Genomic DNA, 23328 nt, shown 5'->3' with positions numbered 1-23328 from the left:
GCTATTTTCCCTTTTATTACTGCATACTCGCTTAAAGGAGATTAGCCTACAGTGATTTGTGCATTTTATTTTGTGTTTACACTGTACCCGCCCCGTTTTAAGATTTACCTGTAAGGGAAAATTGAAGTGGAAAGAAACTTATGTAAATCTTATTTTCCAATAAAAACATCTATTGAAGTAGATCTATGGAATAAATTAAACCCCAAAAATAGCGTTTGTGTTCCTAAGTGTTATTTACTGGGCCACAAGTAAATGTAGTTTTAATTTTTGTTTGCAAATGTTTTTGTTTTTTAACTAGTTTGTTTCACTTTACGATAACCTTCGTCCCAATGGGGACAACATGCATGAACGCACACATCGGCACAGTCAATTAACATAAAATAAGCCCAGAATCTAGCCATTTTGTCACTTTATTCAGTGAAATTCTAAGGTAGACAGTTGACTTTATGACTTTAGTGATGAAAGCAGATAAAAGGGCAAAATATATTAAAATGATCTCCATATTAGGGAAAACACAATATCACTTCTTTTTCACCAATACCAGTATTGTAAATTTGAATATCTGCCGATTCCAATACAAATCTAATACTCTTTTTTTTCTTCCTTTTATAGGACAGCTCCGGAGGGGGGTCATCCAGCAGCCACAGTGCAGGAGCCCCAAGGGGCCGTGGCGGACAGCCCGCAGGGTCTGCCGGCAGCCGGCCACACCAGGGCAGATCGGTCCCCAGCCCAGAGATCCAAGGGCCTCCCTCTAAATCCCTCCAGCACAATCATTGAGTTCCTTTTGTCCTTTGTACCAATAATGGTCTTCATGCTTTCCCATGCAGAGCCTAAATTTGTGCTTGCTGTATCAGATTTCTCTTGCTTTTTCAGTTTTTTCCAGTTCTAAATGGTTTTCCTCTCTAAATTCATGATTTTTTTTCTGTATAGCAACCCCTTGAGGCTCTGTCACACATGGTTTATTTGGGTACAACTTGACAGATTTTTCAGGAATCACATTGTCCACGCAGAAGGAAACATAGCAGCTGATAACATCTGTAAGAACATCAGTATCCAAGCTGGATTCCTTAAACCTCTCCCAGTTCGTATACTCATAACATTACAGGCTCTGGGTGGATTCAAGAGTGCAGATTTTAGTCCATTTGTTGAGGGGTTTTTCCCTCTGTAGCACAGTACAATAGGATGGGTCGAGTTGAATGTAGTTGTGGTCTGCCCCTCCAAGTGGTGGAAGGGGGAGAGTTTTATATGCATCTTTAGTACAACACAAATCCAGTGTCTTAAGTTTGGTAGGACACACAACATATTGATCAAAAGTAGAGCTTCGGCTGATATGGACTGCAGTCCTAAGGTTAATTACAATACAGTCTCTGAGGCTTTATCCACTTTTGCTCTTTAGCATCCTCTACCTCTCGTTTGGCCCTATAACCAAACTGTAATGAGTCCTGAAGACTCTCATTTTTAATAAGAAGCTCTTTTTTCAGCAGTTTTTCAAAACAGTCACCCCATGACAAATATTTGAGGAAACTCACAGGGCAGATAATGGGGGTGCAATGACATGAGCAACAGTTTAGTGCATAGTCTTTTTCTAGCTAGAACATTCTTGCGGTATCTTTGATTTATATATAGGCAAACTGCACCCCCTGGTGGCATGTCAGTCCCACCAACACGGTCAGTCTTCAACTTTCACTTCCACACTTGCATAGCAACGGCATGTGTGAACATATGATTTGCAATTGTCATACAAACCAGCTCTTGGGCAAGATAAAATGCGTTGGGTGATCAGTAATAGTCTACATAAGTCTTCCAAAATTCAAATGGATACATCCTATAACAGCTTACAATGATCAGGGTTGTGTCTGTCCCAGACAACACAGGGCACAAGGCTAAAATAGACCATAATTGATTTTCCAGTCAGAATGAAATTCCACTAATATTGACTCGGTCACTAATTAAACCACCATCTCTCTTAATAGATACAACAATGAATTTTGTGAATTTTAATGAAAATAAATAGGCAACTCTGATTAACTTTTGTTTTAGTAGATGGTTTAATTTGAGTTAGTGAAATTCATCAGTGTCACATGTATATCCAGTCGTGAATATACTGCTTTAAAAAACAACTGAAATCTCAAATCATTATATCAATGATGTGATTCATTACAAATGTACTTTATGCAGGTAATTTTTGTGGACAGCAATAAACTGGCTGCTTACGGGCAATGTGACGATGCACAGCACACATCTTCATCTTTTCTGAAGTCTTGTAGTTTTTGCAGCCAATTTTTGCATTTGATTTTAATGAAGTGCCAGGCAGAGCCACTACAAACATTAAACAAGAATTAACATCTGCAAAAACATGGGAGAATACACACATGCACACACACAGATGGACAGGCAGACTCACGATATAATGTAAAATAAACATGTCATATGTTTCATGTACATGATTGAATCATTGAGTTGCAGAGGGCAGTCAGGCTAAATGCATGAATGTTGATAAATTTCATTTATTAGTTAATTAGAAGGTAATGGCTTTATATTTATTTAGATTGTCACACACAAATACTCTTAAAAAGTGAAAACTGGCTGCATACCTGTGAGATGTCCAGCTCGATCTTCCCACTGTTCATTTTATCAAGGGTTTTAAACATATCTGTTTTGGGTTCAAAAACATTATCATCAGGAGGTAACCACTACAATGTGAGAAGCTCATGCAAACTCTTAAGTGTATAACATTGCTTATGAAATTCACAAATACATGCATACACTCTTCTACAACATCCAGTCAATCTTAATAGTAATAGGAGTTTTTGTACTCTTTCCAGATGTATTAATTATTCTGTGGTTGTCAAAATGGTGACGAATGTGCTCTTTGCTGTATACTTTTTAATGACTATTATATTTTTAACTTCCTTTATTTTCAATTGTGTTATTTTTAATTTGGGATCACAGCTAGCATTTGTTAACCTGAACAAGCATGTGACTAACAAAATTCACTGTATGTACAAAGTATTGGGACACCCGGCGGTTGATGCTCCACCCCCCGCGGTTCCTGTGCCGGCGGTTGATGCTCCGCCCCCCGCGGTTCCTGTATTGGTGGGGATTGCTCAGCCTGCAGAGGTTTCTGCTCCTGAGGTTCCAGTTCCCCCAGTTCCTGACCCTGCTCCCCTGGCCCGAGTTGCTGTCCCTGAGGAGGTCTCCAATTGCCAGACCATCGGCGGAGGACCACAGCCACCGCACCAGCATAGCAGATTCCGGCCGGGTTCCTGCCTCTCGGTCTCCCACGAAAGGAAGAGGACATCTGCGCCGGGGTTGTGTCCTGCCCGCCCTATTTCCTAGCACTGGCTCAGCATTCACCTGTGGGTCCTCCAGCTCCAGTTCGGCGGTTGCCTGAAGTCCCCCTGGCTCCTGCTCGACAGTTGCCTGTGGTTCCCCCTGCAGCGTCTCATCGAGCGCCTGCGCCATCTCCGGCTGTGGCTGTGCCTTCGCCTGCTGCAGCTTCTGCTTTCTCCTCCCTTCCTCCGGTGTCCCCTCCACCTTCTTCCTCGCCTTCTCCGGTATCCCCTCCGCCTTCCTCGTTGGCCCCTCCATCTGTCCCTCCATCTTCCTCCTCACCCCCTTTGGCATCACCTCCAGCTTCAGCGTCGCAGTCACCTAGGGTCCCTCCTGCTCCAACCTCGCGGTCGCCTGTAGCCCCCACAGCTTCCACATTTCGTCTGCCGTGGTTCTCTCCGGCTCCCTATGTTTTCCCAAGTTTTGTACACCTGGTGTCTGCTCCCCATTCCTCTGTGTCGCCTTTGTTCACTTCTGGTCCCTTCGACCCTCATGTTGTTGTTCCCACGTGTCTCCTTCCTTGGTGCCCCTGTGCCTGTTTGCGTTCCCCGTGGTTTGTCAGTGGTTGTCCGTTTTGTCCCTGTGCCTGTCCTGTTTATCAGTCCTGTTCCCTGTGCCCCGTTAATGTTTTTGCTTTTTTTTTCCCCAGGTCTCATGTCCCTGGTCTGGTCCTTCGCTCCCCTTAGCCCGGTGTGCGTGCCTTTGGGGGGGGCTCTGTCACGCCCTGCTCGTCCGATCCTCCTGTGTGTCATGCCCCTTCGTTAACCGCATGTGGAATTCCCGTGTTTACTAGCTGTCTTCAATCCTGTGTAATTGAGTCTCTGTATTTAACCCTCTGGAGTCAAAAGCATCGTTGGCGATGCCTTGTATCTTTCTCGTGTATTTCAGTTCATAACTTCACCCCGACTTGCAGAACTGTCGTAAACGTGGAAATGAGTTACGTTGTCAACCTCCGGTCAATTACTTTTCCTCAAGGACCCAGATTGTGCGTCAATAAATTGAAATTGAATTTGTGAACTGAAATTGAATTGGGAGTAGTGAATTTATAAGTATAGAGCGTCACATTTTCCAGGTAAGATAAATGCAGTTTCAAGTTATTGGATTCAGACTAATAAATTAGTATTCATTTTTTTAATGCAACCACTGCAGGTTCAAATATACACTATTTATATTCAGTTTCTAGTGGCACAAATATCAGCCCATAGTAGTTTATTGGTGATTTCATCTTCATTGAAGTTTCTGTTTTTTACGTAACAACTGTATAAAGTAATATTATTTGTTAAATAAATCAAATCAGGTGAAACAGAAAATGTACGTTTTCAAGGTTGCCAAATCTCAAGCATCTGGCATGATACGCTTTCAGACTCAGGAAATCTTACAGCAAATCTATATTATTCCATTATAAACCTAGAATTAGCTGTGCCAAAAGTGTATTTAATTGGTTAAATTCACCCATTCTTTCACAAATGTTTGTACACCAGACTGCATGGCTGCAATTGGTCTGAATGAAACACCTGAATTCAGTGATTAAGAGATGTGTCCCAATACATTTGGCCATATAGTGTATCTGTTTTTGTTGCAAGAGCTACATCTGATTAGTGTCAATGGATATTAACATAGCTATTTTCTTTCTAGAAATAACTCTTGTGCTCAGTTGATTAACAGAATTAACAGAATTTTGGTATTTGCATATTTGAGACAATTGTCACTGAGTGATTGGTAAGCTAATGTCTAACCATTGACTTTGTTCTGAATTGTATAAGAATGCATTTCAAAGTAACTTTAAAAAATACTATGTATATCACACTTAATATAGAAATTATTCCACCTTAGTTTATGTAGTGTAAGGTGTTCTCAGCCTTTCCAGCTGCAAGACTTGACTGTCATTTATCATGCTGGTGGCTCAGTTCGCCTCTGTTCAGTTTCCATAAATTTAGATGACTGTTCGGTATATTTGACAAATTTTACACAGGCTGCAATCATATTAGTTTCAAGTGCAGCAGCCCATTATGGAAGGAATTGTGTTTCCCTGCCCACCGCCCACCCTGTGGACCACTGGTTGAGAAACCTGGTTCTGTACTACATGGTGGGTAGATGGAATAGGTAGACTCACTGAAGAGCATCTCCAGGCGGATCAGGCAGGCCACAAAGGAATCAAAGTCGATGCCGTACTCTGTGTCAGCGTAGCGTGAAACAATGACTTGGAGAATAGTGCTGTTCACCTGGAACCCTAAGAAGTCACACCATGCATTAAGTCACAGGTATGGTTAAAATCGTAATACCCTAATAGAATGCTAATTTCTGGGCTCACAGAACCAAAACATTAAAAAGCCTTTTTTCAGTTGTGTCCCAAAACTGAATTTTTAGCATACTTTGTTGTGTAAGACTTTGTGGAGAGACAGTGATTCAGGATCACAAATAACATGGTAGAACTACATTGTATAACGCTGGATGAGCTAACCTGCAGCTGCTAGAGCATCTCGCATCTCATGGGAACTCATGGTGCCAGAATTGTCAGTGTCGTATGTCTTGAAGATTTCCTGCAGTTCATCAGAAAAAAAGTGTTCTCTCATGGAACCACATTAAGTACATCCAAACTAGCTGCTGCTGATGATTGTAGAGCTGATTGTACAATGTCCAACATAATACCTCTCTGCAAACTTACCAGGTATTTCTGCATCTTCATCCATAGAGCATGGAACTCAAGGAGGCCCAGCTTGGAGTTTCCACTTTTCTGTCTGCCGTCAAGGGCACCTTCGTTCGGTCTCAGTTCACTTTCCCAAGTACCAGTTTAATTTGACTTTGGTTGATTGCATTAAACCATAACAGAGAGTTCCCATATTTCCACTTAGAAAAGGATACATCAAAAAGGCTGACGATGTTGCGGCAGGTGTCGAGGCTAAATCCATCTGTCTTTATATCAGATCCTATAAAGTGATGGTGAAATGTTACAGCACAGGTCTGCATTGTGATGATCGGTTATCAAGCGTAAGAAAAGCGGCTTACTTTTAGAGACTATGCTGTTTAGAATTTGCACAAGCTCAAACGGAGACACCTCAGCATCCTGTTAAGAAGAAAATTTAAAAAAAGCTTAGATTTTTTTCAAATCTATTTATGAATTATTTAACATATAATGACTTATACAATTTATAAGAGGACTGACTCAAATCAGTGAACTTACTGGCCCAGAAATCTGCAAGAACAGGTGTTTGAAATGAGGATCCACATCATGTTCAGAAATATCATGCTGAAAAATATGTACCACTTCCATTACTTTCAGTTGTATTATTAGAAGCAGTAATATTTAGGTATTTAAATACTGTTTTTTTAAAAAAAGATTCTATATATGATTTGTGAACATAATTGTTTACAATAGGGCATAATGTTATAATAATATACCTCCTGTACTTCTGATTGGACATCATCTTCCATAGGACTGTAGAAAATAAGCATATATAGTAACAGATATGGTTACAAATTACAATGATTCTTATGATAATATTATAATATATAATATCCAGTGACTTTGTTCAAGCCGGTAGAATGTGGGCAGATGGGTAGTATTTAGTAGTAAATACTTAACAGTTTTGCTCAGCAGTACTTTTATTATGATGCTTCCTGATTTTTTTTTATAGTTTTTGTGATTTAATGTGGTGGTGTGTAAGGGCTGTAGGTTTGGTTTCAACGTGGTAAGGGACCAAATCAGCCTTGAAACCCCCCGCTGCCCTAAACACACACAGTACTCCCATAATATTGGTAGGGACATGTCCCTATCGTTTGTACTCAGATCTATGCCCTTGTTTTCCTGTGTCCAGAAAATATTGCCAGTTTACCAAGCCAGCCACGGGATTCAGTCGTATCACTGTTGGGTATTTGATCAAGGTTCTTTAACTTTGAAGATTAAACGTGCAGGTGACACAGTACCCACCTGGTGGCAGCCTGCTTCTCGGAGAAGAAGCGGAGGACAAAGGCTCCCTTCTTGTGTGGCTCAAAGGTGGAGGGGACCACGATGTAATGGCCAGGCGGTAGCTTGAAGCGGCTGCTGACCTCACGCATGTTGATGAAGGTGCTGCTCATGGCCACGGCGCGCTGCCTCAGGAGCACGTCAGGGCCCAGGTGGATGTTGGTGCGGCCCAAGTACTGCAGCCGACACGAAGCGCACAGCCTGTGAGTCAACAAGCCCTAACCATAACCCTGGGGTCTGTTTGCTTAGAAATTCATCCTTAGTAAATTTATAAAACAGTTTTGGCATAGAAACTGTTTCATTTAAGTATATTTCCTGATGGCTAATTTCCAAATTTTAGTGATTATTGTAAAATAAGGAGAACCTATCAAGCATGGCACCCAGGTTTGAGTCTCCACCTGGGTTACATGTGTGTGGAGTTTGCATGTTCTCCCCATGTCGTCGTGGGGTTTCCTCCGGGTACTCTGGTTTCCCCCCACAGTCCAAAAACATGCTGAGGCTAATTGGAGTTGCTAAATTGCCCGTAGGTGTGAATGTGTGCGTAAATGGTGTGTGAGTGTGCCCTGCGATGGGCTGGCCCCCCATCCTGGGTTGTTCCCTGCCTCATGCCCATTGCTTCCGAGATAGGCTCCGGACCCCCCACGACCCAGTAGGATAAGCGGTTTGGAAAATGGATGGATGCATGGATATCAACCATGGTTTAATTCCATGATATGTTTTAGGCTTCGCATGATACCTCTGTGACATCACTGCATTAAGATCAGAGTTTAATCTGGTGGAGAAAAAGTACCTCATCTGGAACCTGATAAAAAAAAAGCAAAACAAGCTGTAAGCAACTAACAATTTATTAAGAAATCAACGACATGTGACCTGTGGGGACTTGCACCTTGTAAATGGCGAAACCGATGGTGTTGAGGTCCCGGCCAAAGCGTTTCTCCCTGCGGCCATCCTTTTGCATAAGGCCCATGAGGAAGGTGCATCCATCAACGCCATCGTGGGGGTCATCATCCACCTCCTCCAGCTTGATCGTGAACTGGGGGTTGGAGCAGAAGGTGGCTAGACAGGTGAAAAAGACAGATGAGAGATGTAATTACCCAACAGAACTTACCAGGCTTGTGTAGCGTGGCGAATGAGCACATGCCTGTTTTGCCCAAACAACTGAAAGTGTGTCTTTGAGGTTCTAAGTACCCCACTTTTTCATAACCGAAAATCATGCAAAATTTATCAAGAGAGACCCGCGGGTTGGCAAAATTTACCCTAAGCCATGCCCCTTAAACTCTGTGCATGGCACTGCAATTTAGTAACACATTACTAAATTACTACATTAGTAATACATTACTAATTAATACATTAGTAATACATTCATAATCCAGACACATCCTCATGTCATCTTCCGGTTTCAAAGCAACAGTGCTCACAGAAAGTCTTGGGACAATTGCTTCATTCAGAAAAATATCAAATCAAATCAAAAAACTTTATTTGTCCCCGAGGGGCAATTTGAGGCACGTAGAGCAGTGTTGTACAGACACAGAACCAGACATTAAAGAAATAGAACAAATAAAATAAAATAAAAAAAAATCAGGATAAAAGTAGTAATAATAATAATAATAATAAAGAAATAAAGTGATAAAATGGTTCTCAGTATATACATAAAGTGCAAAATTGCAGTTGCAAGTAAGTAAATTAACAGTCTAACATAAAATGCAAAGTTGGGGAGGTAAATAGGTAGTGGAACCTTTATGGATCTTGGTGCAAAAAGGCAGAGGGTGATAGTGGCTTCAAGTTCACAAGTTGAACAGCCCTTGGAACAAAAGTGGCTCTTCTCCTTTGTGTCCTGCAATCCGGGCAGCGGATTTGGAGCCCAAAAGGGAGCTACTCAAAGGCTGGGAACAGCACATGTGAAGAGTCCTGTAGGATTCTGTGTGCTGTTCTCAGTGTTTGCAGCTCACAGAAGGAGGACAGAGTTCTGACCCGGGATCCAATTATTTTAGAGCACACCTTGACTGTCCTCTGCAGGCGGGCTCTGTCATACAGAGTGGTGGCATAGAACCAGCAGGTTATTGAGAATGTTATGACACTCTCAATGAAGGAGTAGTAGAATGTCCTGAAGATGTTCTTGTTAACTCCAAAGCTGCTGAGTTTCCTCAGGAGATACTACCCCTGCTGGCATCTCCTTAGAATCTGCTCAGTGTCGAACGCAAACCTGAGCATACTATCACAGATAGTGCCCAGATGTCTGTACTCCTCCATAAGCTCCACAGTCTTCACATAGATTGTACTGGTGTCTTCTGCTGCCAGTTCCCTCTGCTTGTTCGAAAAAGTCACCAACATATCTTTTGTCTTCTCCACGTTCAGCTCTAGTGAGGCATGGTCACACCATTACACAAACTTGTGGAGCATTGCGTTGTGGTGGTGAGAAGGGCCAGAGAGCAGAGACAGAAGAACGGTGTCATCCGCAAACTTGTTCAGATATCAGTCAGGGTGGGAAGACCTACAGTCATCTGTGTAGAGGATGAAGAGCAGAGGTGACAGGACACAGCCTTGAGGAGAGCAAGTGGAGGAGAAGGAGAGGTCAGAGAAGATGTTGTTAACCAGCACTTTCTGTGTTATGTTGGTTAAAAAATCTAGGATCCACAGAACTAGCTGGTGATCCGGGTGGATAGTTTCTCTGCAAGGATTTGTGGCTGCATAGTATTGAATGCTGACGAAAAGTCAGCAAACAGAAGTCTGGCTGAAGTGTTGGGACGTTCAAGGTACCTGTGTATGGTGTCCATGATGAATAATTTTGTGACATCAACCCCTCTACCTGCCTGGTATGCAAACTGGAGAGGGTCCATCAGAGTATTAGTCACCTTGACGATGTGCTTCTTTATGACTCTCTTCATGGTCTTCATCACAAGTGAGGTCAGAGCCACAGGCCTAAGGTCGTTCAGAGCCCTGACTGAGCTCTTCTTGGGAATGGGGACCACCGTGGAGTGCTTCCATAACTGGGGAACAGTGCAGCTCTCTACTGATCTTTGAAACAGGCGCTGAAACACGCCCCCCAGCTGCTCTGTGCAATGACATAGAACACGGCCACTAATATTGTCTGGGCCAGGTGCTATGTTCTCCTTGGTCTTCTTGAGGGTTCTCATGACCTCCTTGGTGGTGAAGGTGAGATCTGTTCCAGTAGGTAGTAGGGAGGTGGTGACCACACAGGCAGGAGGTGTTGTCTGTCTCAACCCTGGAGAAGAAGGAGTTGAGGTCATTGGGAAGGGATGCTGGGCTGCTGCCTGCCACCTGGATGGTTCTGTGGGTGGTGGGGGCAGTGTTGACAGCGGCCATATTCTTAATTCCTTGCCAGGCTGAGCGGAGGCATCCTTGACCAAATTTTTCCTCGACCTTGTTCTTGTAAGTCAGCTTGGCATTTTTTATGGCTCTGTTGACCTCTTTGTTAACCTCTTTCTTCTCAAGATTTGTGCCGGTGAAGAATATTCTCTTCTTTTTATTGAGAAGTTCTTTAGTTATCCAAGGTTTATTGTTGGGATAGATTATTACCTCCTTAGTGGAAATGCTGCTGTCTACACAGAAGGTGATGTAAGAAGACAGCGTGTCCACTTGTTCATTGATGGTACAGGAGAAGGAGAGGAGGCTGTCCCAGTCTGTGGATTCAAACAACCTTGCAAGGTTGCAATGCTGTCGTGGGTCCACTGCTTGATGTTTTTTACAACCTAGTAACCTAGTGTGGTGATCAGCAGTGCCAAGTGGGGGAAGAGCAAAGGCTTCATATGCATCAGGTACAGATCCGTAGCATTTGTCCAAAGTCTTCCCCTGACGGGTGGAGCAGGTGATGTACTGCTGAAAACCTTTTAGAGACTTTCCAGGTGATCAGTGATTAAAGTCTCCAAGGATGAATTTGGGGGAGTAAGGGGATATGAGTTCCAGTCTGTCGATTGTTTTCTTGATGTGTCCTGTGGCTGTGGTTGCATTTGCGTTAGGTTGAATATAAACCAGAATGAAAAAGAGTTGAGGGAATTCTCTGGGAAGATTAAAGGGGCGGACTGAGACAGTAAGAAGTTCTATGTCATTGTTGCACAGCTCCTCTCAAACAACGACTGTGGAGCACCAGCGTTTGTTTACATAGAGACACACACCGCCGCCATGGTGTTTGCCAGTGAGCTCAGTATCTCGGTCGAGTCTAAGGGGGGTGCCGAATCCATCTATCCATGCAGCGTGTCATCCCTGGTGTTCTTATTTTGCCACGTTTCCACAAAGGCAAGAATGGAGGCAGTCCTATATTCATGCATGTGGTTAACATTAGCTTGGAGCTTATGGCGACGTGAACGCAGGTTGGCTAGAATGACCGAGGGGAGCGCTCGCTGCCTGCAACCCTCCTTCGTCATTCGTTATTCCAGTTTTTTTCTTCCCCCTCCTCGTTACCTTATTTTTGTTGTGAGCTTTGTGGTCCTGTATTACTTCCTGCGGTATGGCGTCTATGAGAGCGGTGTGAAAGGGGTGCGGAGCGATCCGCTGCACATCGGGAAAGTTGAGTCCGCTGACGTTGGCCGAGATAAACTCCACAGATAACCAGAAAAGCAAGACGATCAGCACTAAGAGACGTCCTCGGCTGTCCATGCTGATGTAAATTCCAGGCTCCATCTTAGTAATCCGTACAGCAGCCGGCAAGAACAATGGCGGAGCCGGCAGCCCGTACGTTAAAAATAAACAAATAAATAAATAAATAACACGTGAAAGAGAGCGGTTGTCAAAAGACTCTGAGTGTCACTCCTAATAAAGAAACACGTTGACAGACAGTATCCTTAAAAATAAATACACAAATATACAAAATAAAAGAAACAGCCGCTCTACAAGCTAACCGGTCGACCGCACGAGCAGTGACGCGGAAGTCAAGTCAAATATTGCCAAATTATTGATTTTATGAAAGATGAGATTTATAACACCTTTGCAATAACAGAACAGCAGACATTTGTTTTAATGTCCCATTTTTATAGAATTAAGCAAGTGTCCGCAGATTCTCTGAGCACACTGTGTCTTCAGCATTGCGTCTGCCATGTACCTGCGTTATTCCTGCAACCTCCAGCAGTGGCACCCATGACCCAAGTGCCGTCAAATTGGTAATGGTTCCAGCGAGCCACCGTGTCGCTGGTCAGTGTGTCGGGTGTCAGGTTACAGATCTCCAACTTGGAGAACTGCCTTATGAAGTCTGAGTAGGCCATCCTGATTGGATAAAGAAGTCGTCAGCAGCCAAGGGGTAAGTCAGTTGGCCATTGGGATTGTATATACTGTACTGTCCTTTGATGTACATACGTCTTTTTCTCTCCTGACCAGTACACGCATCCAGACCCAGCTGACAGTTGTTGTATTTCCTGTCTTTCCTATACTGATGCTAAAGCAGCTGTCTTCGGCTTTTGGTTCTCCCTGCTGATTTTATTAAACTGTGCCCCCTTCCCCACATAGTCCCCATTCTTCCCTCACATCCCTGAGTCACATTGTGTTCTCCATTCCTTCCGGGACTGAACAGCAGTTAAAAAGCACACAATTGGCTCACAAAATTTTCACTAAATTACTAATTGCATAAAAGTAAATCCATTATAAATTGGTTTCTGTAGACCAGCGTTTCCCAACCTGTGGGCTATGCATACCCTTAGGGTGCTGAAGATGGGCCGACAAATGCTGCTGCAAACCTTCTGAGTCAACTAATGAAATGCTTGATCGCAAGCTAAAACCAGCAAAAATGAATCGATGAAACTAATGAAGAGCATAATTAGACATTAAAATGAACGTGAAAGGTTAGGAGGATAAACAACATCACATTCATGAGTGTTAGGAGCTGAAGACCCCAACCCCCCACCCTCTCCCCCGGGTGTGAAAATTAGTGAATGATACTTTGAACCTCCACCTATAACAGTCTGTGGGCCTGAACAATAACAAAAAAATATTACCAATTTCTAAAGGTACTGTACCTTTACACCGTTACTGGACCACTTTGTCCATCAAGCTGTTTTGTTATTTCCTATCTAGACCTTTTTATATACAGTAATACACAAACCGTCTGAATGTCCATGTATGTACAATGTTACTACTGCACGCACTGGGAGCACTACATTTTGAATTATCGGAAATGTAAAATGAATACCGCTGAAAAGTCACCGCAAGAAATGCAAGATGCCATGGTAACAATGGCAGCTAATACATAAGTGAGGCTGATTGCCGGGACAAAGATCGTTCATAATCAAGCCAAGACTATTAATATTAAAGTTACAGTGTGCACATACAATATGTGTCACTAAACACATTATTTTATGTGATCCGAATCATTTTCAGTATTTTTTGTTCATGGCCAACTCGAGGATAACCGAAACTGCAATAGTTTGTTTGGTGAATGTGAAGGGGTTGCTGTACAACAGTGAGTATTTGCCGTTTGGGTCACAACAGCAGCCCTCTCATTAGCTGAGTGAGCATGTTTATGAGAAAACAAAACAGTATTATAAAATTGATATGTTTGCTCGCTGGTGTTTATGTACATGTAGCTATAAACATGTAATGAAACTTAGTATTGTGGGCCACGATTGTTTTTCAAATTATGAAACTGCCACCATCAAATGAAAAATTTAGGGAAACCCTGGTATAGACGAAAGGTCCCACTAGGCCGTACACATGAATAAGACATTAATTAAGACGCCTCCAAACCATAAACCTGAACACAGATGGCGAGCTGCTCACCAGAACTCTCCATCCTCAGCTTGAATGTCCAGCATTTCCTTCTCCTCACGACGGACACCGTCCCATTCCCTTGAACTGCAGATGGAAAACGACGCGTGTTTGTGCTGTTCCTGGCCGCAGTGTGCAGACTCGCGTCTCCAGTGTTTCTTACTCAACACTCACTTATCACTCCAAGGTCCTGTCCACTCCACTTGCCCCCAGGGGTTTCTGATCCGCACCAGCTGCATGGGCCTGCCGTAATAGCTGACCTGAGACACAGGAAAAGCTGGTGTTTACATCAGAGCAGTGTTTCTGAATGCATTCCTCTGGGACCCCCAGATGGCCCACATTTTTGCTTCCTCCGGAGGAAGCAAAAATGTAGACTCTGGCAGCGATATAGAGACATGGATGGACAGAAACATACACATAAAGGTGTGTGTCCACTGTGAATCAAGTCAAAAACATGGAATGTCTGGGAGTCCCAGGGGACTGGATTGAGAAGCACTGCACTAGAGGGCGCTTTAGAGCATTTTGATTAGTTACAAAAAAACACTTCCCAGTCTGTGACTCCGTGCTCATGAGTACACAGAAAACAACTTCTGCTAATTCAGATCACTCTCACTTCACTTTTTCAAATCACTGATGGCTGTGGAGAGTCACAGTCACGAGTAATCATAGTGACAATGCTGAGTCGTTAGCAGGACAGTGTCACTCTCTTCCCTGATCTGAGCTTTAGTGTTCGTGTGACCAGGAGGAGCACTTTGGGCCACGTCCTGCCAATGCTGGCGGCTTGTCTGACCTCCTCTGCTGCGGTGACTGAATAAGCGTGACCTTTCACCAGCTGCTGACGGGTGATGGCCTCGGTTTCGCTGCTGCTGGTGATCTGCATGACACACCATACATATTCATCAAGATACATGCGCTTCTTTCAAAGTACAGTCCCTGTTCCATGCCCATACTACAGGAAATCAGCATCAGAGCAGCGGCTAAGAGTGTTGCAATTGCAGAATAAAACTTCAATAAGACTTAGCATTTTAATAAGTAGCTATCTTATTGCCTTCCTGAGAAAGGCCTGATTATGCTGGTTTTTGGTTTTGGTTAAACATTTAGTTAAGGGCAGCTGAGTTGTGGACTGGTTACACTTCAATCCTCATGTTCCAGAATCATTTCACTTTTGCTGTGTTGGTATAAATGCTACAAGGGTCAAGGATCTAGTATATTGTGCCTTTAATGCATATAAATGTACAAAATACACTTTTAAAGGTTGCTTAGCTTATAACTGACATTACATATAACACCCAAATTATTACTTTATAACAGCCTAATAAAGCTTAATTAACAGGATACCTGAAACAATAACCAACCTATGAAAGGACCCCAAGACTAAAACTGAATAACTATGTATGAAGAGCAGGTGACAGATTGGACCATCTGAAGTTAATATTGTGGAAAAGGTCTTCCTTCAAATCATAAGCATAAAAACAGCTTTTATATGATTTTCATAATCGCTGTATTATAGCATCAGTTTGCTGACTTACATCGATAGAACATCCCAGTAGTGAGCCTAGTCTCAGAGCCTTCTGGATGACCTTGAAGAGGTAAGGTGGAGCTTTATCAAGCTCGTACATCTCTGAGATGCCACCAGTGAAATCCTCAAAGCCCTCAGTGGTAGACCCTCCACTCAAAGCCTCATAACAGCCATTCAGTCTGTAGCAGAATGAGGGCATCAGGATATGAACCATTGGAGCTGGAGGTTAATTAGGGAAGGAAATGCATGGCTGCCTGCTTCATGCTGCTTTTACTTCTCAAAGATATATTTTTCTTAGCAGAGAATGCATTTGGACAGCAAACAACAACAAACAAATTTACTTTTGTATAGCGCGTTATCACAACATTACATTGTCTCATTGTCTCAAAGCGCTTTACAGCATCCCCACCCAAAGCCCCCAGTGAGTAAGCCATAGGCGACAGTGGCAAGGAAAAACTCCCTAGAAGGAAGAAACCTTGGGAGGGACCAGACTCAAAGGGGGAGCCCAACCTCCGGGGTCCGGCAGGGAGAGTCAAATAGGAGAGATGGCTAAGTGACAGCAGCAGGAGGCACCGGGGAGGCAGCAGGAGGCACCGGGGAGGCAGCAGGAGGCTTTGATGCCCATTGTCACTGTGGGTTAGTTGTAATGTTTTCCCTGTGCCATATAGGTTTGCTGAGTACTTCTGGTTCCTCGCACAGTCCAGAAACACAGCATGTGTCCACCTGACATATGACCATATGATTGTCTTTGTGTCTACAGTGGATGTAAAAAGTCTACACACTCCTGTTAAAATGGCAGGTTTTTGTGATGTGAAAAAATGAAACTAAGATAAATCATGTCAGAACTTTGTCAGCCTTTACTGTGAAGTTGCAGCCTGTACAAATAAGGTGAAAATTAAACTTTTTATGTGGAATTAAAAAAAAAACTCTTAAAAACTTACAAATACCTGCCCTGCACACTGTAAGGGACTGGCATCCCATCCAGGGTGAGACCCCCCCCCCATCCTGATGCCCTACACTGCCTGAGAGGCTCCAGGTCCCCCGCAATCCCACACTAGATGTGTTGTTGGAAGATGGAAGAAGATTATCTTTTTAAAAAAGACTGGTGACTATGTCTTACTTATTGGAAATAATTATTGTGGTAAATTTAAGAGGTGTTTGTAAGAGTGCTGTGACAGGGGTTTCTCAGGACTGCTACTGTCTTTTAAAATCATGATGGTTTCTTTCCGGAGTTGGAGGGGACTGCAGTTCCTGACAGGTAAACACAGCATGTCACTCACTTGGCGTAGGCCTTCTCCAGCAGGGCGCTCCAGAACTCAGATCCCTCAGCAGAGTGGACGAACAGTAACTTCCCCTCTCTGGTGGGCAGCCGGTCATCGATCACCACGTCCACCCACTCGCCATATTGCCAAAACTGCAAAAGGCAGCCAAAGAACTGTTACCAGGACAACTATCAGCTATATATATTTTTTTATGACAATATGCTTTATATGCCACTTACACAAGTACAGTTACTTTAAAATAATACTTTTTGCATATCCCATCTTTATCTCCTTTGAGACATAAACACTCACACATACAGTTAGGAGCAAAGCTTTGGGTCCGAGTTCAGGGTCTGAGGGGAAGGTTTGGGCCTCACCCACGTAACTGGGATTTGAATTGGCAACCTTCTGATCACAGGCACGAAGGCCTGACCCACTGAGTCACACACTGCCGAGTGTGTGCCCAGTCTGCCAGTGCTTGCTATGCCTGCTCACCTGGAAATGGAAAATGCCAGCATAGTTCTCCTGGAAGCTCTGTCCTTGTGGAACCACCCGTGCCAGGATGTCTTGGTCCAAGGTCAAGGACGCGATGGCTGCCAACAGCCAGCAGTCCCCTGCAGAATGAGTTACAGATAAGAGAATAAACACACAAAGAGGCTCTTTGAAAGAACAACTGGTTGTGTAGATAAAGTGTGAGTCAATTAGGACTAAACAATGATGAGCCATACTGCACCTTTCACATGTTTCTGCTCTCTTCTTGTAAACGCAGTTAAAAAATGGATGCACATTTTCTATATGAGTTCTATATGAGGTTGTTAAAACCCACTGGGATCAATGAAGTTCATCTTACCTATAGCAGTGGTTCTGAAATTATTGTGGTTCCTCTAGTGGCAAACGGAGGTATGTCTATTTAAACATAGGTCATAATGGTAGTATGCAGAGAGCTTAGTGTTTTTACACAACGCCCCAGCTCAGAAAAGTTTAAGAACCACTGCAGTATATTCAGTATATGAAATATATTTTAAAGATATAATTAATTAATTTGGGAGATTAGCGACGTCTAGGGCGCCATTGTGTGTGAATCCATCGTTTGCTTATTGTCAGAGAGATGTAGCAGAAAGTTAATAACGTTTCTCACGCAACCGAACATGACACCCAGGAGAAACATCCTATTCCTGAGAGACACGTCTTTAGAAAGCACACCAGCTCCAAATAAGGAGGAACGCCACCAAATCCGAGTTACTAAGTAACTTCAACAATGTATTTACTCTGCAGCGACCAGAAAGACGTGTCCAAGAGGGAGATGTTTGGGCTTCATAATTTAAATGCTGAAATGTGTTTAAACAAGCAAGCGCCCTAAACTTGAAAGAAAGGAAAACATTGTTCAAACCAGGATGAAAAACACAAAAGGAAAAAGATCACTGTCAGCTGAAGGTAAAACACTTCTACATCATTGCAGAAAAGCAGGGAGTTCCCGGCAAATACACTGCTCACAGTATGCTGTTGCCTTAAATGTATATATTTTAAATTGCCCTTATGTATTTAGTTATTGAGAGAAAACCTTCAGCCACACTCATTGCATACAATTCTAATTCATTTTTACAAATGAATACAAAGCTGGCATGCGTTAGGATATTTCTGTTATTAATTTCTTAACTTTTAATTTCTGAAAGCACAACGAAACAAACTCTTTGCTTTTGTGCTTAGCTCTTGGAAAGGGTTTTATCAGAATTATGAGATGTGTGTCCTGAAGCCAAGCATTCCGTATTTTTATTTCTACAGAGACCTTAGATAATGATCTAGATAATTTCTACAGAGACCTTAGATAATGATCAAGATAATTTCTACAGAGACCGTAGATAATGATCAGAGACCGAGGATAATGGTCCTGTGTGATTTCTGCTAGAATGCCGTAATATATATTCCAGTAAAGAAGACAGTAAAGAAAGGTAAAGGAGACGACTAAAGTAAAGGCCTTCTGAAGTAGTGTAGTGAGAATTTACTGTGACAGGTAGCCAACAAAATAATGGGCTTTTTGTCCCTTCAGGTGTCTGGACAAGTATGGAGGCTCATAAGTGATTTTTATATTATTAAATTTAACTGAATGAGTTACAGAATTTAGACTGATGATATTGAACTGGTCTATGTGATAAAAAAATAAGATGGAAGCATCACAAGATCTGGGGTGGGGGGCAGCCAGTTGACCCTGGACTCCCTAGAGGTTTTTTTTTCTACCAACTTGGGAGTTTTTCTGTTTTTCATTCCTCTCCCCTGATGTCATCTGGATTTTTCTTTCTTTCTTTCTTTCTTTCTTTCTTTCTTTCTTTCTTTCTTTCTTTCTTTCTTTCTTTCTTTCTCCATGTTTTTGTATTATTCTCTCTCAATGATGATGTAATGTATCACAACGCCCATGTAAAGTATGTTGGAGTTCTGTTGTGAAAGGCACTATATATAAATTAATTGAATTATGACTAAGCCTTTATGGCGGGGGGGGGGGGGGGGGGGGGGTTTAATGAAAATGAATGAGAAAACACAATTTAATTATTATACTTTTTTGGGGGGAGGGCTAAAGAATTAAAAAATTAATCTCTAGTAAAATCCATAATAGGAGATTAGTCTCTACACATCATGCAGAATTATTAGCTAAATGTGTATGTTGTACTCATGTCTTCTGTTCAGACCAATGTTTATTCAGTCCATCATTTGTATTTTTTTCTTTCTGTTTGGAGTAAAACAGGAAACTGCGTACAGAAACTGTATTTTGTACACATGTTGAATCATTAAGGAGATTGTTAATACTCCAAAAAGGGGACCTTACAGAGACTTAAAGTGCATTTGGCCTTAATGTAGCGTGAGATTTACCAAGATTGTAAGCAGCGCACTTTTTGGAGGCTGTCCCCGCTGCCTGAGCTAATATCGGACATGATGACATTAAAAACTACTACAATAGGAAAGAGGCTGCTGAGGGATATTAAGAAGAAAGGTGGCTACGCAGGACATTCAACTTAAAAATAGGGCAGTATAGGACAACTTATAGTTTGTTATTAATCTGTAAAATACTGTTCAGAGTGAAGGGAGAAAAATCTAATTGTTGTGATTAATAATTCTACAAAGGGACAAAGTGTTTTTTTTATTTTCTCTAAATATTTAGATCAAAAATGCCTTTTGAATTCACTATTATAACTGCTTAAGTTTTCCTCAAAATAATCTACAGGAGTGCCACTTGCCTAACAATCCTGTACACTGTAAACTTACAAAAAAAGTGTTTCATACACCTGATCATTGATTTTTTTTCAAGACTGAGACAAGCAGAAAATAATAATAGTAATGAGACCTTTCATTAACCATTATAAAACTTAGTAATGTATTTCAAAAAGAACAAGATATTGAGAACCCAGGGCCAAACTCATGGCTCTCACTGTAAGGTGACTCATTGTTGTTCCAGAGGGAAGGCTTTATTTATGCGAAGAAAAGATAACGTCGACAGCAAATATTAGACTGAGAAGTCTTAAATCACCCATGGTGAAAGCAATTACCACACCCAATCAATATCAGAAACACCCTTGAAAGCATGAGAGACATACTAGCATCTTTATTTTCAGATTAATGAGCAAACTGTAATGAATTTCATGTGCACAGGAGTGTAGTCAAATGTAGTATAAAAGGCTCAGAGTCACTTAATATGAGTTCTACAATGATCGAGAACAGGTCAAATTAGAATTAAACATGGTTATGCTTTCTATGAATACCATGTTTATAAGAATCTGTGAATGCATTCATAACACATTATAATGCATTCATAAAGCATTATAAACATGACACATTATAGCCATGTTTATTATTTATTATGAATGTTTTATGAAGCACTCATCTATGCATACCTTCATAATACAGCACAAAGCTTCCTTAAATCCTATACTAGCCATTATAATGAACTATGAAGGTATCTATTGTGAATTATAAATGAGAGCTTCATTGGAGCTTATGAAGTATTATAATCAACACTACAATGCCTTATGACAGTCAGAAGGTGCTGTAATGCTTTATTAATTCTTATACCGACCATTGTAATGCATTGTGAAAGTATTTATGATGCATTATAGATGCATTATTTATACCAAAAATATAAAATTGGTTTATTCTCAAATTAACCATTAACTGTAAAAACAGTTAGAAATGAATGACTGAACTGGGTAGTAATTCTCTCTAGATAGAAAGCAGCTGTGATGTAAAGTGTAAGGCTGGCAGTGAACCCTGATATATTGTTTATGATTAACAATAATAAATGAAAGAACATTATGTTTTTTTTTTCTTGCTCATTATGGAATTATGCAAGAAAGAAAAAGAAACCTTATTTACACACAATGCAGTACAACCATAGATGTGTGCTGTATCAGGTGGCCTCATCAGCATGTATGTCTATAATGTGCACATGCTGTTTAAGTACTGAATATTATGCAAGATTAAGAGACACGTCAGTGGGATCTTATCAGAAACTAAATAGAAGGCAAATGTAACCAAATTGCTTTTCAGAAGCTCTATTAAACAGCTATAAGGACAAACAGCTTGAAGTTTATCATTAATTGATAAATATCTGGTAACTCTTTGTGTATAATGTAGCAGTACACTCTTACTTAATGTATTAATTAACCAGAAACTAAGTGGTAGTTAGTACTGATACCATGTTCATTCACCATTAATCAATCATGACGATTCATGTATTTCTTTCAGTTGCTATATTTGTTCATGATTAGTACTTGAATAGTAACTGAGTAAACAAGTTACTTGAGCCCCCACAAGTAAAGTATTACCACATATTTTACAGACTGTTTACAGTTTTCGTTGCGTTAGTGGCATATCTTTGTTTTGTATGTTTGCATGCCCTGTGTGTTGCACAGCGTCTAATATGGGCTGTGATAGATTTCACACAGGAACCGCTGATCTTTGCATATCGTCTCTTTATCACCTGCTCATCATTCTTTCCTTCAGCTGTCAGACACACTCACCCAGAGCTCCCTGACAGATATCGGTCCGATTTGCTCCGTCGACAATGAACTGAGGTTTTGCACAAAGCTCCTGCAGAAATGACACGCAGACAGGCTGTTAATCTGATTGCAGTGTTTGTTATACAGAGTAAACCGACTGAACTGTTTACGCAAATGCAGTTTACTGAAGGAAATGATATATCATGTAATTTACTTGCCAAATGTCATTCTAGATATTTCTGTTCCTCTATTCAGTGTGGTCCATGACAGCACTTAAAGCATAAAGTCAGTGATTGCAGCATTTCAAAACATCATGCAAGCATACCACATTATGGAATGACAGTTTATACTTTGTGCTTGATAAATGTTGTTACTTAGAAGTGAATCTGGATAGTTAAGGTCAGGCCAGTTGAAAGAGTTTAACTTTAAAATGTACTTAATCTTTTTCACGTTTTTCCACTTAAAAAATAATTTCTTTTGATTTTAATTATTTAATTTTAATGAAATTTCATTAACCTTGAATTTGCATATTAATGCCAGGTCTTCTCATTGTCACCAGAATTGTGTCCTCCATCTTACCGTGGGTCTCTTCCACTCCACTCCCCTGGTCTTGGGCGAGTAGCGGCCCAGCTCATTGTAGCCAAGCGAGGCTGGCTCGGCGCGGAAGCTGTCATCGCAGAACAGGCTCCGGCTCTGCAGGCACTGCTGCTGCAAAGCCTGGAAGTCCTGCTTGTTGAAGGGAATGGCCCTGTCATTGCTGCCCTCACCCTCGGCCCGGGCCTTCTTCTGAGCCAGGTAAGCTGCGATGTTCGACATTGCGCTATCCGATGCGTCAGCTGCTGCAAGGGTCAACAGAGCACAGTGAGCTGTGTGTACAGTGTGGGCAGTAGCTGTGTTGGCTTATAAGGAGAGCCAGATAAGTCTGCACACAGGTAGAGGGGAGTGTGTCAGAGGTGGGGCAAATGCACTTTACATCCTCGGCCATAGTGGCGGGCTTTTAACCCTTTGCCACTGACACTAGCTGTTTATGTAGTACGTTCATTCTGTGCTTGGTTTTTGTTAAATACATTGTGTGCTTCATTGTTACCCACTTACAGCCCCTACTTTTGCTTACACCTGTACCTATGTTCGTGTGTCTCACAGAGAACAGGGTGAGATATGTGAAAACTACATAATTTTCTCTCTATTTAATTCTAATTCCAGTTATTCCTGGAAAGAAGCTTCCTAGATTATATGTGCTGCTATGGCGATGGGGCAGGAACTGTCCACCTTCCAACCACCTGAGTTGTGGAGGAGTCTGAATCTCAGGCAGCAGGGGGGACAAGGCTGGCATGCATCTTGTGTGATGGTTGGATGCAAAAGTTCTCAACATGGAGTAACTGTGGCAGTGGATGATTTCTGTGTTTCAGACAAGTGACAGCTGTGTCATTGACAGCTGATCTCCGGTCTGATCGCAGGCTGCGCTCCTTTCTTGCTGTAACTGCTCATGTGTGCTGCAAATCAAAGGGTTCTTTCGCACTTGAGTCCTACCTGCTGGACTGCAGGCGTTTTACT

At 42.0% G+C, this 23328-nt stretch overlaps 2 protein-coding genes across 2 annotated transcripts in view; both read right to left on the bottom strand.

The window, feature by feature from the left end:
• The window catches only part of LOC125715606 (uncharacterized), a 150274-nt gene that overhangs the window by 13341 nt on the left and 113605 nt on the right, over positions 1-23328 (bottom strand). The gene's annotated exons all lie outside the window — the stretch shown is intronic.
• On the bottom strand, positions 2030-22690 carry LOC125715610 (calpain-2 catalytic subunit-like). The gene is made up of 21 exons (XM_048987375.1): positions 22354-22690; positions 21796-21865; positions 17285-17403; positions 16808-16941; positions 15538-15706; positions 14799-14882; positions 14183-14268; positions 14021-14095; positions 12354-12514; positions 8184-8353; positions 8088-8099; positions 7262-7473; positions 6733-6769; positions 6515-6580; positions 6340-6397; positions 6196-6260; positions 5999-6067; positions 5795-5873; positions 5447-5563; positions 2595-2653; positions 2030-2319 (listed from the first exon to the last, which is right to left on the bottom strand). Exons 1-21 carry the CDS (start codon positions 22588-22590, stop codon positions 2296-2298), a joined length of 2103 nt encoding a protein of 700 aa, XP_048843332.1. The 5' UTR covers positions 22591-22690; the 3' UTR covers positions 2030-2295.

The sequence above is a fragment of the Brienomyrus brachyistius genome, chromosome 20, assembly GCF_023856365.1.
Source record: "Brienomyrus brachyistius isolate T26 chromosome 20, BBRACH_0.4, whole genome shotgun sequence".
NCBI lineage: Eukaryota > Metazoa > Chordata > Actinopteri > Osteoglossiformes > Mormyridae > Brienomyrus > Brienomyrus brachyistius.
The sequence above is the reverse complement of the archived record's forward strand: the minus strand, read 5'-3'. Positions and strand labels throughout refer to the sequence as shown.

What these genes read in the sequence shown, in the direction of transcription:
- LOC125715610 (XM_048987375.1), bottom strand. Translation starts at nt 22,590, where the DNA reads ATGTCGAACATCGCAGCTTACCTGGCTCAGAAGAAGGCCCGGGCCGAG. An exon ending in CTGGCATTTTCCATTTCCAG is followed by an intron (nt 16,942 to 17,284) that starts GTGAGCAGGCAT and finishes TGCCTTTTGCAG; the next exon opens with TTTTGGCAATATGGCGAGTG. An exon ending in TACTGGGATGTTCTATCGAT is followed by an intron (nt 14,883 to 15,537) that starts GTAAGTCAGCAA and finishes TGTGTCATGCAG; the next exon opens with ATCACCAGCAGCAGCGAAAC.